Source organism: Rousettus aegyptiacus, unplaced genomic scaffold, assembly GCF_014176215.1.
Source record: "Rousettus aegyptiacus isolate mRouAeg1 unplaced genomic scaffold, mRouAeg1.p scaffold_m13_p_4, whole genome shotgun sequence".
NCBI classification, from domain to species: Eukaryota; Metazoa; Chordata; class Mammalia; order Chiroptera; family Pteropodidae; genus Rousettus; species Rousettus aegyptiacus.
In genome coordinates this window covers 110931940-110947217 of record NW_023416307.1, presented here as the reverse complement: position 1 = coordinate 110947217, position 15278 = coordinate 110931940, and the positions used below count along the sequence as shown (strand labels likewise).

The following is a 15278-nucleotide window of genomic DNA, read 5'->3' as shown; positions in this document are numbered from 1 at the left end:
AACAACTTATATTACAAAGACGATATATCATTTAAAGCTTATTTTAATGAACCTTTACTATTAAATGTGCTTCTCCTCTATTCGTGATAACATGTTTTAATTTTCCCTAATTTATATGCTACTGAATACATCTAATTTCCCTTTAAAAATACTCAATGGTCTAACATCAAATAAAGTCTTTTAATTACAAATTATCAACTTCAAGTATAAGTCATGAAATTATCACTCATTTGTGCACCATTATTTATAACATATTATGTTTTCCTTAAGGATAATTATGTTGCTCTAAGGATATAACATTCTAAAATAATGTAACGAATAGTAAGAATGCTTAAATTAACTAACTTGGTTTTCCTTCAAAGACTATATGTAAATGAACATTTTATTTAAATTCGTAATCCAATTTCCCATTGACTTATATAATTAATAAATAGGAGAAGTAATCCTACAGGAAAAGAATTTACAAAAAATGTCCCCAAACACACCGGTTTGATAAAGAAGTGACCGTTATAAACTCTAAGGCTTGTTTAAATACAGCCTAGCATTTTTGTTGGTCACATTTTTGCATTTTAGTTTGTATCTTGTTACTGCCTCTAACAGCAAACTCCAAAGCTGCATAATATGGTGAGGCTTCTGTCGCACTCTTTGGCTGCCACTCTTAGCGGGCTCTAAATAAAAGTAGGCCAGAGCAGGTGTTAGCAATGAGATGATCCCACTGGAGACTCCAGCCATATGCTACTGGTCATTCTGATGGTCATGGCATAGGGGTGACCAGACAGCTATGCCAGTCATAGCTTGTGTAATGCATGATGAATTAATTGTAAATTTCATGTAGTTGGTAATAAGTATATGCCTGCATAATAAATGTTGAAGGATGTCACAAGTAGAGTAGCTAGTAGCAAAAGAAAGCTCATAAAGTGATAAATTAAAATATTCAGAACTAGTATTCTCCTTTTCTCTATGAAACTCTATTGTTTCTTTTCAAGGCTCATCCTTTGTATGGATGGAAGTGGTAAATTCCTCACATGATATTATTTGAAAGGTGGTTTCCCCATAGTACTTCCCTCAAAGTTTTCCAGAGAACTACCATTTCTACTATCACAGTAATTCTTTTCTGTTAGGTAAAACAATGGTGCTGTACAGAGGGGAAGAGAATGGGACTCTCCCATTAATGAAATGGTATGAATTAATTTATCATATTAGCCAGTTAATACTGTAGAGAAATTGACAGCTGGGGTGGGAACAATACTAGATACTGAAGACAAATGTCCATAGTTATAGTTTCGTAGCTTGAGGTTATTCAGGGAAAAAGACAAAGATTTCCACAGCAACATTTAAAATACTAGGATCAAATGTACTATTTATGTGCAAAAGCATTTGTAGTAGGTTTATGTTTGCTAAGACTAATAGTTTCATCACACTTAGAAGCAAGAATATTATGAAAAAAGGATCTCCCCTTGCACTTCGCTACAGAAACTTATTAAAAGTTGCAAAAACCCATAATCACTGCTTGAACAATCTCACCATATTCGCAACTGGCTCTGAAGGTAGGAGCTATGGGTTTAATCTACATCCCACTGTCCAAAGGGGGATTCTTGATCACTTATTACTATTAAGACAAAGTTTTGTAAGCATGCACAACAAATTTTTCTAATTATTTCTATAATTTCTACACAGAAATGACTTACATAATTTTATTAAACCATAACTTGACTTTAATGTGCTTTCAAAATATCTTTTTCTAGAAAATATTAATGCTTATCATTAAGGAATAAAGCTAAAGAAATTTCACAAATAATTTCATTTCATATAGGGAAGAGTTATCATAATGTATTAAGTATTAAATAAATGCTTCAGAATTATATTCAATTTGATTTTTAATAAGTTTTTAAAAACATTTTATGATCTTACTTTTCATGATTTTAATTTATAAGATATATTTGTATTCTAAGTAATTATAAACAAAAAACTTCTTGTAAGGCAAGTCCCAGAACTAATCCATGATTCAACATCTAAACTTTAATTGGCATAACTCTTAAAATTCTGGGACCATATGGAAAATAATGAGTCCTAATAGGTCGAAGGTGAAAAGATGGCACGAGAGTAAGGACGCCAGAAAACCGTCAACTCAGAATGCTTAGCAACTGCAACACCATTTCCCTAGAGATCTAGAACAATGTGTTCTTGATGTTTTACTGGTTTTGCTATCATAAAACTAAATCGTATATTATTTCTTATTCTATGAGACAAAGATTAAAATGAAAAGACAAAAACAAACCAAAAACTGGTTTCTATAATTAAAAATGAAATTGGCTGACAGTTAATAAAAAGGAGGCAGCAATTTAGAGTTACCATAACAACCTGAGGCAACTGTTGACTGACATTGCAATCTGCTGCGTTTTTATTAATAGCAGCTGATTTCCAATAGCAGTTGATTTCCCCTCTTTCATTTCAACTACTTTTAGTGCTTATTGGAGCTAATGGAACAACTGTGCTTTAAAATTATTTCACTCATCAAGCAGTGTACCTCTTCGCTGCTGTCACCGCCATAAAAATCATCCTCCAATTGGGTCACACTGGTATCCTCTTTTAGAGCCGAAGTAAATGGGCACCCCTCTGGGGACATAGTCTGAGTCTTTCCATGGGGTGCTGATCGTGGTCTTGATGAAAAAGTGAAAATATCCTTTGGAACAATCTGGGTTTCCTCTGCCTGCTGGTCATGTTCATTTTCCTTGCTGGCTTCTAGCCACAGGTGTGAAGTGTGGCAGGAATCCTCATCCAGAAGCAGAGACTGTCTGCTGGCCACTGAATGGGGAAATATCCATTCATCTGACATTTGGAAAAGAGGACAAAAATTAGAGTAGTGTTCCATAAGAATTATTTTAGGCAGGTAGTCAGGCTAAAATTTCTTCTTGTTGAAACAGATGTATTAAATAATGCAAAAGCCAAGGAAGCCAATTTATCCACCATATTGTAATCTGCCAAACATTTGACCCATAGATCAGTGCCTATAGCTACGGGCAACTCATGTGCACTTGCTCACCATCTGAGTTGAAACACTGGCCAGGAAATTTATAAGTCTGCAATAATTATCACCTGTCTTGCAGCAAGTTCTTTACAGTACAGTCTCATTAATCTGACATTCCGTAGGGAGAAAATCTTCCAAATTTGAAAGGATTTGACTTACTAACATCTTCTTTTAACTGTAGGAGGACAGAATACTTAACAAGCAAGCTTCTTTAAACAACATATCTGGACATTGTTTGGATTATAAATCACGGAGGAGAGGAAACCATGAAAAGGTTGACAGTCTTTTTTGTTCATTCTACTGATTGGAACAAGACAAGTCACAGACTAAATTGAGTAGACTATTCAATTGTAAATCCACAGAAATATTTGTTAATGTGACTGGTGAGTTCTGCTGTGAAAAAGATCTTTATGTTTAATATTAGTATAGAATGTTTTGATATGATTTTTTTTGTATAGAATCATTTTCTTTAAAAATATTGTATACTACCACTGAGAGACATTTTTATAAAAACTTAAAAAATTATAATCCTTCGCTCAACATTGAGGTAGATTTTATAACTACGATCCAGGTAAATTGGAAATGACAAATCTGTATAATGAATATTATTAAAAGCATGATTACTTTCTTTATAATGACAGCAGAAAAAAGTTGAACATTTTCTCAATTTAGTGTATTCCTCTTGAAACTTACTTTTTTCTGCATTATGTCACCGGTGAAAAATCTTATAAGAATCTGTGTTCTGTAGAACCACAATGTGGACATAATAATTCTACCCTGGACTCTTGAACACTATTATTATTATTACAAGAAAAATATTCAAGAGATATATAAGGTCTGCCAACTTGAAACTCTAAAGCCTATACTATGAAAGCATAAACAACGAATAACACTGATGCACAAATAAAATTGTGTTCATCACGATTGTATTCATTTGTTTCTTAAGCTAAGACTATCATTATATAGCATAACTTGCCTATAAAAGAGCAATAAATGTACATTTCTCAGACAAAATCTATTAGGGACAAGGCTTGCATATTTTCAGAGACAGAGTCTGTAGATAAATGGCCAATGGCACGTTGAATCTACTTCATCTAACCACCTGCACAGGGGATGGGGCAGATCCTGAGTCAGTGTAGCTGTGGGCAGGTGAAATGAATAGATTTCACTGAGCTGTCCTCTTTTGGATAACAAACATTTTTGTGTGGTGCTAAACACATATCAGGTGCTTTGCAAACAAAGTAGGTGCTTTAAAAGAGGTTGAAAAGATTACGAAAACCAATGTGTTGCATTATGTCCATGGATATGTAAAAAAAATTGAAGGCAAAGATATAGAAATTTTCATTATGTAATTAAACAACTCATATGACCTATTGCCAAACATATTATTAACTGTCAATAAGTTAAAGTGAAAGGAGTGTTTTTACTCCAAACGAACTCTAATTATCTCACTAGCACATGCTTTTTTGGAATTTGTAGTTTTACTTCAAATATTTCCATATCAATTGTAATGAATAATTTGGTGTGTTTTCTAAAGAAAATATGTAAATTACTGTGTAATCACAATATTGCAGCAAACAAGATAAATGCAAGAATGATCACCTAAACATCTAATTAGTTTTTCTACACAGTCAGATTTATGCTAGAGACACTAATTGTGCCTAACATTTTAATGAAGGTTTCAGCATTGCATAAATAAGACTGACAAATTACAAACAATTTTAATTTATTTTTCTTTTTTCCTTGCTCAAAAACAATTTGCTTTTGTAAAAGTACTACACACCTGCTAGGCAAGATATGTTGATGGACTCAATGCTCTATAAACCAACCATCTCCATTTTAAAGAGGACTGGAGAAATGCAACAACAGATAACCTCTGGGGAGGGGTGACAATGTCAAGTGAAAATTTTAAAATTTTAAACTTTCATTCTAACAGAAAACTGATGCATTAAACCTTGAAAATAAAAATTCTCTTTCATCCACTAAAGTTTGCCATAAAATTGAGGTTAAAAGATTTACAAAAAATGATAGATTTTAGCAGATGACTGCATCATGACTTTTCAAAATGACTCGGTTTGAAATATTTAACATATTTATATCTTATTATTAACAATTTCGGAAAGATACAAACCTGCTTGATCAGAAGACTGGGGTTCTGGAATGCTGGGGTTCGATGCCTCTGCTCTTTGATAGGACACAGTGGTGAAGGCACTTGTTGCTTTATCTTCATTCCTGTTATTTCCTGAAGAACTGCCTTAATTAGAATAAATATTTTCCACTATATTTTTTAAATATAAAAATTGATTTTTGAAGAATGGTATTAATTTGGTATACTGTTCTATAGGATTATTATAAAGCGAGTTAGAGGTGACACTATAGATTATATACAGGCTTTTTGTCCCCCCAGCAGAATGTTTTCAGATAAACTCAGCTGCATTTTTGTGGATGTTAATCTTAAAATTCCTGGATATCTGCATGAGGACATTTTAGATTTAAGTTTTAAAATATGCAATAAAAAGAATTCCAAAACCCATATCATTTTTAAAGAGTCTTATACTTTTTTCTTTGGATTCACATAAAATAAAGTGTGTTTTCTTTAACTAACAATTCTTACTGAATTTAACTCTTTTTAACCAAGTTTGTTCCTGCAGTGCCTTAAGGAAATGGACACAGGCATTATTGCACAATTAATTTTCTACCTTCTATTTTATAAAAACAACATGAAACCTAGCAAGCTGAATTTTGGCTTACCCAAGAAGCCTACATTTTTGAGAAATTACGCAAACATATATGTACATGGTACATTCTAGGCTTGATTAGGGAAAGACTAATGCATGTGTATATAAACCTACACATATATGCTTGAAATCCATTACTTAAAAGAATAACTTAATAGTCACCTATATTTGTCTAATGTTTTTCTGGTTGCAAATGGTTGAAATTATATCCTACATTATATCAGGTGGGAAGAAGTCCAAAGGGAGAGACAGAAAATATAAAACCAATCTGAAAGAGCCTAATTTAAAAGGAAGAAATATAAACGAAACATAAAAAATTATGAGTTAAGTTCAATTTTAGTAAAGTCTGCAGGCAGGAACTTCCTGTATTAAATTTGGGCCATTTTTTGAAAACAATAATTTAAACTTATTCAGGCTTTGAAAGTAGAAGTTGGGAGTCCTTTATTTCTGGGGTGTTGTCTATTTAATCCAGCAAATCTCTGTTAGGTCTTTAGAGCAATTCTTTTGCAGAAAATTTGATTTCCATAATCCCTAAAGAACAGACATTTATATTTTAAATGAATTGGTTCATAATCCTTTGAAATTTACAACCTACAGAAAGAGATTTCATTGCTCTGAGTAATATACTGATATAAGATAGTATTGAATCAGTGCCATACCGCTGCGTGTCTCTGTCCTTTCTCCGCTGGTGCTTTTTAACCATAATCTTCTCCTGTTATTATTCTTATCTGCTGATGGTTCTTGAGGGGGATGTGGATGCATAATATGCAGATTGGCTGGTACATTTTCGTATCAAAGAACAGAAAGCCAGAACAGAAAGTACTATATGGCTTGAAATAATTCAGTAAACATAATTATAGCTACAATGAGAATGTTCATGTATCATTTTGACATTATGTAAAGCTATATAAAAAATTTATCCCTTTACAGAAAATAGGTATTTATTCCTATTCCAATATTAAGGTTTTCCAATATTAGGGCTTTCAAAATTACTAATACATTTTATTCACATAATATAACCTTATAGAGAGCTACAAGTAATTTGATTAATGTTAATCGTGCAACGTGCTATATTAAAAATATAAAAAATGAAACTGACAGACAACCCAGAAAATTTATTTCTTTCTAATAAGAGGAAGCAGAGTTAAGTATGATGCAACAAGAACTTAGAGGGTAGTTTCCAAAAGAACCCTGGACAACTGATATCAAACCTGAAGAATTCTTATGTATAATTTAATACTATAATAATAATAATATTCATAGTAGCACTTAGTATTTACTGAATGCCAAATTTTTTGGCACAGTATGATGTACTTAACTAACTTCTCACTGAATCTTCATAATGACCTTTGAAGCAGCTGTTATTTATCACTACTAGTGCCAGTAGTAACTGTGTCCCCATTTTAGATGAGGAAACTGAGGCTTATAGGGGTTAAGAAACTTGATCCAAGTCTCACAGATGGTTAGGCCGGTACTGAGTATCTGTGTTATTCATTTCTTTATCTCATTTTTATACTCCATGGAAGATGTAAAGTGTAATAGTGCTCATTAATTTCTAAATCAAAAAACATGAACCCAAATGGCCTGCCCTATTTCAATTCTCAGGAAAGCCAGACAGGTAAGAATGGTAAAACTGAAAAGGAGTGGCAAGCCCTGGGTTCTCCAGTCTTGATTCTCTCCAATGATTACAGACAATAAACCACTTTATTTCTCCGTTAACCTTGAATTCTCAATATATAAAATGGGACAACAGGTGAGAGAAAATAAAGAGCACTTTACAAATGGGAAAGATTAATTATAAGATAAAATTAAGTTAAGAAAACTTAAAATGTAGATGGAGTTTCTAAAATATAGTGGTAAGAGGATGCTATATTATTTCCTCACCAGTCATCATAAAGTAAAAACACAGGGTACTACAGGAATTTGAAATAATAGAATAGGATGATAGATTCTAGAAGATTATGTACGTGTGTGTATACATACATGAATTCTAAACATATTTCAATATGTACCACACTTTTCATTTTTAAGTAATTCTTTGGACTTGAGATCTAGTCACGAATATAACTTCGAATTTATCTTAACAAGAACACTGTCGCTATTTTCATTAGCCATCATTCATTATGCATAATTCTTTCTTACCATGAATAGGTACAGTCGGCTTTGTTTGGCAAATATTTTCTTTATCTCCTTGCTCCTCAGTCTCAGATATCAGCAAAGCTGACATTTCTGCATTGTTAACACACTTCTCTCCTGTGGACAGCTGGCACGATCGGTTATTTTTGGACCCAACGGATTTCACTGTCTATAAGGAAAAGGAATTATTCTGCACATTTTAAAATAAAGAAATTGCATGTATTTCCTATAGAATCTACATAGAAAAAAATTATATTTGGCTAAAGAATGAGGGTTAAAAAATGAGAGGAAATGAGGTTAAAAAAATTGGTGAAGAGGTAAATTATGGTAGAAAATTAAAAGGAGAAACGTAATGTATGATAAAACAGAAGACGGGTCTCCTAGACACATAAATTAAAATGTGCTTATTTGCTACACTCCATCATTATTAGGCAGGAGTTGAATTGAAAATCATCACTGCGTATGTCAGAAATTCAGAGGAAATTAAAAATTAAAATATAATATTTGAAAACCTGTTTATTGTAAGGTATCTGGCAATTATCTAACTCCTCGAAAAGACCACAAAATGCTCTCCTATATATTTCCCTTTAAGTTCTGTGAACACATTTAAAGAAAAGAATATTGAGAATTGTTAATTGTGTTGACATGACAAAAAGGAAACAATTTTGAGGTCTTTTAAAATCCAAAATTTCTGTTCAAAATTTATTCAAGCCTTCTGATTTTGGCATGTATCTCTTTCCCTTCTTTCTCCCCTCGCAGTGAAGGGGTGGGGGACCCTTCTGTTCCCATGCCATTCATGTGTAGATAAGCTCTTCAAACCTTGCTCTTACCTCACTGGATAGCCTCATGTTATTTCTTCTGCCAGAGAGTGGAGGTGGTCCAAGAACTTTAGATCCAAAGGCGATATGACAAACATCTTGAATTTTACTGTTTCGCGCACTACCTTTTCCTCTGTTAATGAATTGATCTGTTTTGTTAAAGGAAGGTAATAATAGTTCATTAATGGGTGTAATGACAACATCGTGTTGCAATATTTATGAAAGTACAGTCCCATATGATTATGATCTGAATTTCCTCTCCCCCTGAACACTTATTAAAAATGCAGATATATCAGATCTATAGAATTAGAATCTTGGGGGCGGGGTGGGGATAAATCTATAATTTAACAAGTTCTTCTATCATTTAACAAGCTTGCTATCATTTGAGAACTATTACCACAAACGTTTTCCCTAAAAAAAAAAAAAAAAAGAAAAAAAAGAGAGAGAGAGAGAGAGAGAGAGAGAGAGAAAGAAACAAGAAAAACTACTAAAAATACATCCTATTTTCTTAAGGAAATAATTTAAATAAACAAAACTATTCAACTCAATTGAACAAGTATTTGCTCGAGCACTCAGGCATTTCCTAGAGGCTGTCAGTGACACAAAATAGATAAGACATTGTTTGCTCTTAGGAATCCTGAAGGGAGGTGATAGTACAAGTAAACAGGTAACTACAACATAAGGCAGACTAGTGGGAATGAAGAAGTGACCTCTTGGATGGACCATGGATGACTGATAAGTGTTCAAGAATAAGAGATAGAGGACACCCTAAGTAGAAGAAAGTGCTTAAATAAAGGCATAGAAGAGTGAAAGGGTAAGGTATACTTGGGGAATAATGAAATTCCCAGTTTGGTTGAAAGGATAGACTAAGGTCACATTGAAAAAAGCCTTAAAATGCTAAGAGGGTATTCTAAATTAGGGTCACACTGAAAAAAGCCTTAAAATGCTAATTACTGAATCACTGAGGGTTTAGGGGAGAAAGAATAAATTGGTATCACCTCTAGGATAAGGCAGGTGTGCTCACCAAATCCTGCTGTCTTTGCCTTCAGGGCACACAGCTAAATTACATTTTCTAAGCCTTCCTTTCAGTTCTATGGGCCATGTGTTTGAGTTCTGGTTAATTAAACCTAAGAAGTGGAATGTGAGAAGTGTAAACCACTTCCTGGTCCCTAAAACCTCCTATATAATCCCCTAGGCATTCTCTTCCCTCATCTCTTGACAAGATGCAGAAGATTCAGTGAAGGACCTGAAGGCCTCCAGAGCAGCAGGTAGATTAAAATAGTCTGGGTTTCTGAATGGCCAGATGGAAGGTTGCCCCAGAAACTCCTGAATCGACCAGGACTATGGGGTTCTCTGTGGCTGCAGTCAGCCTCCTCTGATCAATAAAGCAGGTGAAAGTGGTGGCTCTTAACTCCAAACACTGCCCACAACCTAGAAAACTCCTCTTGCGTCCCAATTGCAAAACAGGACCAACTTGAATATTATGTTGTCCCTGAGTGAGCCAACATTTGTCCTATAGCCCTGGACACATACGAGCTAATGCCACTTTCTCTCTGACTTATTCCTCTGAAAAGATTCCTATAGTTAGCTAGTTGGTCTCATTAGCCTCTGCTATAGAGCTGCAATTTTACATGTGGTAGAATTAAAAAACACTCCTATGCAACGGCATGAGAAAAGGCACAAATGTTAGTGGAAACATACCATGCTTAGGAAGCCCTTGATATTTAGATCTTAATAGAAGTAATATGTGTGGGTATATGGGTGTTTTTTTGGGTCTGTTTTGGGGTTTGTAATAGATGAAGCTAAAGAGATGGGCAAAGGCTAAATTGCTAAATTGATCTGAAAGATTTTTTTTTTTTTTTTTTTGCTGGACAGAAGAGTGGTGAAGAGATGTACTAATTCCAGTTTTCTTCAAATTCCTGAATCCCTATTATGTAGGAGAGAGGTTCCATTTGTCCAAAGGCAGAATCAGAACTAATGAGTAGAATTTACTTCAAAAAGCTTTTAGTCCAACATAAGAAACATCTTTCTTTAATTAAAGCATGTCTGTTTGTTGAGGTGGTAAATTTTCCATCATTTTGAAAAATATTGTAAGGATATCAGATGACTCCCTAATTTCTATCTCCAGCATGGTGTTCTCTTCTGAGCTACACTCCTTGTATCCAGTGGCCTTTTTGACCAGGGTCTCTCTGATGGAAGTGACAACTTGGTTTAATGAGTGGTAGGTACCACAATCTATCCAGTTTGAAAAGCCAGAATTGAGATGCCATTCTTGACACCTCCCTCTGTCCTCTCCATATCTAATTTATATCCACTTCTTCCCACTTTCTCTGCCAGCACTGCATTAGGTACCACAATCTATCCAGTTTGAAAAGCCAGAATTGAGATGCCATTCTTGACACCTCCCTCTGTCCTCTCCATATCTAATTTATATCCACTTCTTCCCACTTTCTCTGCCAGCACTGCATTAGGTACCACAATCTATCCAGTTTGAAAAGCCAGAATTGAGATGCCATTCTTGACACCTCCCTCTGTCCTCTCCATATCTAATTTATATCCACTTCTTCCCACTTTCTCTGCCAGCACTGCATCCAGGCTACTACCATCCCTCTCCTGGATGATTTCTCCAGTGACCTACTATGTCTACTCTGGCCCTCTGTGCCATGCCTTTTCCAAAATGCAGCCAGAGTGGTCTTATACAAACATAAATCTGATTGGGTCATTCAATTTCCTCACTTAAAACTTTTTAATGGCTTTCCTGTTGGTCTTAGGGTTAAGAAAAGAGCCCTTAAAATCACCTGCAAAAAACTGCATTTGTTCTATATTTAGTTCATACCTTACACCTCTCATTTTCTACTCTCTCAGACTGGCCTTCTCAGTTCTCCTTGCCTACCAGAGCATTTGTGCATGCTGGTCCCCATAGCTAGAAGACTCTTCCTTTTGCCCTTGGCTTTTATGTTTCAGCTCATGTATTACTACTTCAGACAAATTTTCCTGAACTTTTCTGATTAGGGAAATTTCCCCAGTATAGGTACTCCCATAACCTTTCCATCCCAGAACTTGTCAGAATTATTGCACTTTTACATGTGTTTGGGTTTCTCTGATAATGTGTGAGATAAAACTCAGTAGTAGCCTGATTTGTTACCCCTGAATTGCTAGCACCTAGCTCCATGCCTGATACAGAGTAGGCATATAATAAATCTTTGCTGAGCAAAATGAATCATTAAATGTAATGGATCAGGAGGAAAAATAAATCATTAAATGTAATGGATCTAACTATAATTAAAAGTTCACTTTAAGAAAAATCCATCTGAAGGTTTTATGTATACATTGAGGAAGAAGATTGAACAGGACTAGACAACTTCCATGATATGAGCGATGAGAGAGAAGGGATAACAATGACCGAGACGTTGATATTTACATAGATGGTGTGGCTCTCAACAGCAGCAGTGCTATGGCACCACAATAAAGTGCCTGTCCAGGTTACAGGTGAAATTTCATAGTGTTAGCAAATAGACTTGGCTATGTGTGCATCTGTATTTTTTTTAGTCTTTATAATCATCCATTTGGAATCAACAAAACACTGTTAGTCTCTCAGGGTCGATAATAGAAAGAAATGACACTCAAATTCCAAGCCAATTGAAAAACTCTTATTATAGACTCATCATTTGTACCTTTTATGACTAGTAGAACAAATCCAAGACTATTGATTTTGTTTTCAAATGTGGATTTCCCCAGAAAGAAATATCCACTGAGGGAACTAAAGGGCCATGTGGGATATGGCATAGGCCTAGACAAGAATTTTCAGTACCAGGGTAAGAGTTTTTCTTTTCAGTCATGGGAACCATGACACTATGGGCATATCCTTCTGTTCAAATATCTGACAGTGGCAATTTACTTGATGTTTTCTCATGTTCTTTATCTATATGTTGGTTCCCCCCCGCAATTAATTTAAATTCCTTTGAATAGAAAGATCATTTATTTGGTACTGTATGTACCCTCATCTGCTGAACCCAACATAGCACACAGCAGAAAATGAATAAATCTCACCAAAACTGTGGACAATATCTAAGAGTAAATAAAAGGAGAATTTGTATGTATGTGCGGGGGGTGAAGGGGGGAGTATTTTTAAAAATCATACTGAAAAGGTACATACTTCAAATTATAAAATAAGTGAGTTGTGGGATGAAATGTATAGCATGGTGATTATAGTTAATATTATAAGCATATTTGAAAGCTGCTAAGAGAATAGATCTTAAAAGTCCTTATCACAGGAAAAACATATTTTGTAACTATGTTAACTAGACTTAATGTGGTGATCATTTCACAATATATACAAATATCAAATTATAGTATGTACATGAAACTATTATATGTTATATGTAACATACCTTGATAAAAATGAAAAATAAAAATCATACCGACATACTTCCAGCTGTAATTCCAATAAAATGAACATATCAGCTAGTTTACAGTAATTAAAAAATTTGAAATTCCTAAATACCTTGAATTTCTTGGAGGGATTTCTTGCTTAGCAGTGGCTATCCAGTGACTGTTAGAGGCATACCTAAACCTGATATGTATAATCTCCTAAATCACAGAAAATTAAGTGTTATTCTGTATTTTAAAAGAGAATCTACTATAGGATTTCTTTAGAGAATAATCTACCACTGTGTATTTAAATTTAAATTTATTTTTAAAATTTTACAAATTTTAGTACATTTTTCCCCCACAAAGAATACCAATGCTCTCCTATTTATTATCTCTTTAAACTTATTAATGCAATTAAACAATTTAACACATTCTTAAAGCTTGTTTCACTTTAATAATTCTGTTTATAATCATATTAATTCTCGCAATTATCTCTATAAACATGTATCATGCTATGTATCTCCTATAATAGAGTCATTATTAAAACCTACAAGGAAAAGTAATTTAGACTTTTGGTTTCTAAAAAACAGTAGAAGAAACAAAATTTTTATAATGAGAAAAATCTTAATAAAAAAACTACAAGCAGAAATGCATGCCTTTTGAATTCTAAAAGGAGCTCTTTTAAGAGAGGATATCAATATGCATAAAACAAGATTAAAATCAAGATTAGATTAAAGTTATGCTCTAGGCGTTTCATTTTGAGTTTGCAGAAAGTGAACTTGGTGTGTAGGTCAGAGATGTTACCATTAATTATTTTGCTATTTTACTGAGGGGTGCATGCCTTTGTAGTTAGACTATAAAACCTGAGGGTCTACTCTCTAATTGTCTTTTAGAAAAATAAACACTCTTTTGTCTCAAGATACAACGTTGTAATTATTATAGTCATTTAAGGGTGCAGAGTTTTCAAAGCTTAACCAGAAAAACCTGCTGAATTTTCAACCCCAATCATTGAGAGGTCATGCTCGAGACTTATGTCTATTATCTAATAATCAAATCAGAATTAATTTCCTACCAGAATCCAGTCTTTGAATTAATTTTTATTATATGTGCATTGTTGTAAAGCATGTCAAAAATCCAAAAGAAAGGCTGATCCAGCAAAGCAATATTATTTTAGACAAGGTACTTAACCTTTCGAAACCTCACCTTCTTCATTCATAAAATTGAGATAACAACAGTATTTAAGTCATGTTTTGTTAGATTATATGAAACATGTATGTACCATGTGAAATACTGTGCTTAGTAGGGAGTAAATGCTTAGTAAATATATCAATATCTTCCATTTTGAATAGCATTTAATTTGCAAAGTCCATTCACAATCATTTATTCCTTTATTCACCCATTCTTTCATTAGTGACTGGGTACCTACTCTGGGCAGCCATTGCTCTAGGCACTGAATAAGACAGGAAACAAAGTGGACACTTCACCTCCTTCAAGTGAGCTTACAGTCTCATGGGGAGACAGATATTAAAGCAAGTAAACTACATGATTACAACTGTGATAAGATGAAAGAAAAATTCAAAGGTTATACGTGTTTAACAGATGGTTTATATTTAGTTTTTGGGGTCAGGGAAATGACATTCAACTTGAGATCTAAAAGATGATGGATATGATGATGCATACATGATCTCTATGTAATTTCCAATCACTTTGTGTGATATTATCCCATCTCCACAGCGACAAAACTGAAGCTCACGATGTTTAGAGATCTGTCTACACAGAGTGGGAGCTCAAAATTCAAGCATCCCAAGGCCTCTTTGTGCCTTCTTTTCCCCACACATGATGCTGCCCTATTTAGTTAGAAGCCATCTAACTAAAAACTTTTGTTTTGCTCTCTGAAAAGTGGCCCATTACTGATTATAGAGATTAATATCAGAACTTCATAAGTATGATAATTAATATATGTGATGAAGACTAATGGGGTTTGTGAAGAGTTAAGTATAAAACACGACACTATAATATCCTTTTTTAGAAGAAAGAAAGTGTTGGGGTGAGAGAAGAACAAACTGAAATGGTTTCAGTGTCAAGCAGGTAACACATATATGACAAGCAGGCATATGAAGAATGTGGGGGGAACTGTGGCTAATTTGAGAATGCATGTCCTATACAAAGTAGTTTTAGTTAAAACCT

The 15278-nt window shown here is 34.0% G+C and overlaps 1 protein-coding gene across 7 annotated transcripts in view; it reads right to left on the bottom strand.

Moving 5' to 3' along the window:
- Positions 1–15278, bottom strand: part of CFAP20DC (CFAP20 domain containing) — a 214337-nt gene that overhangs the window by 76673 nt on the left and 122386 nt on the right. For 2 of the 7 annotated variants that reach the window (XM_036218854.1, XM_016131665.2), the window contains exons 8-12: positions 8733–8869; positions 7909–8071; positions 6426–6542; positions 5160–5282; positions 2528–2829 (exon numbers count right to left, since the gene is read on the bottom strand). In XM_036218854.1, coding sequence (XP_036074747.1) covers positions 2528–2829; positions 5160–5282; positions 6426–6542; positions 7909–8071; positions 8733–8869 — 842 coding nt within the window. The remainder of the gene's footprint in view (positions 1–2527; positions 2830–5159; positions 5283–6425; positions 6543–7908; positions 8072–8732; positions 8870–15278) is intronic. The other 5 variants (XM_036218849.1, XM_036218850.1, XM_036218851.1 and 2 more) reach the window with 5 other exon arrangements.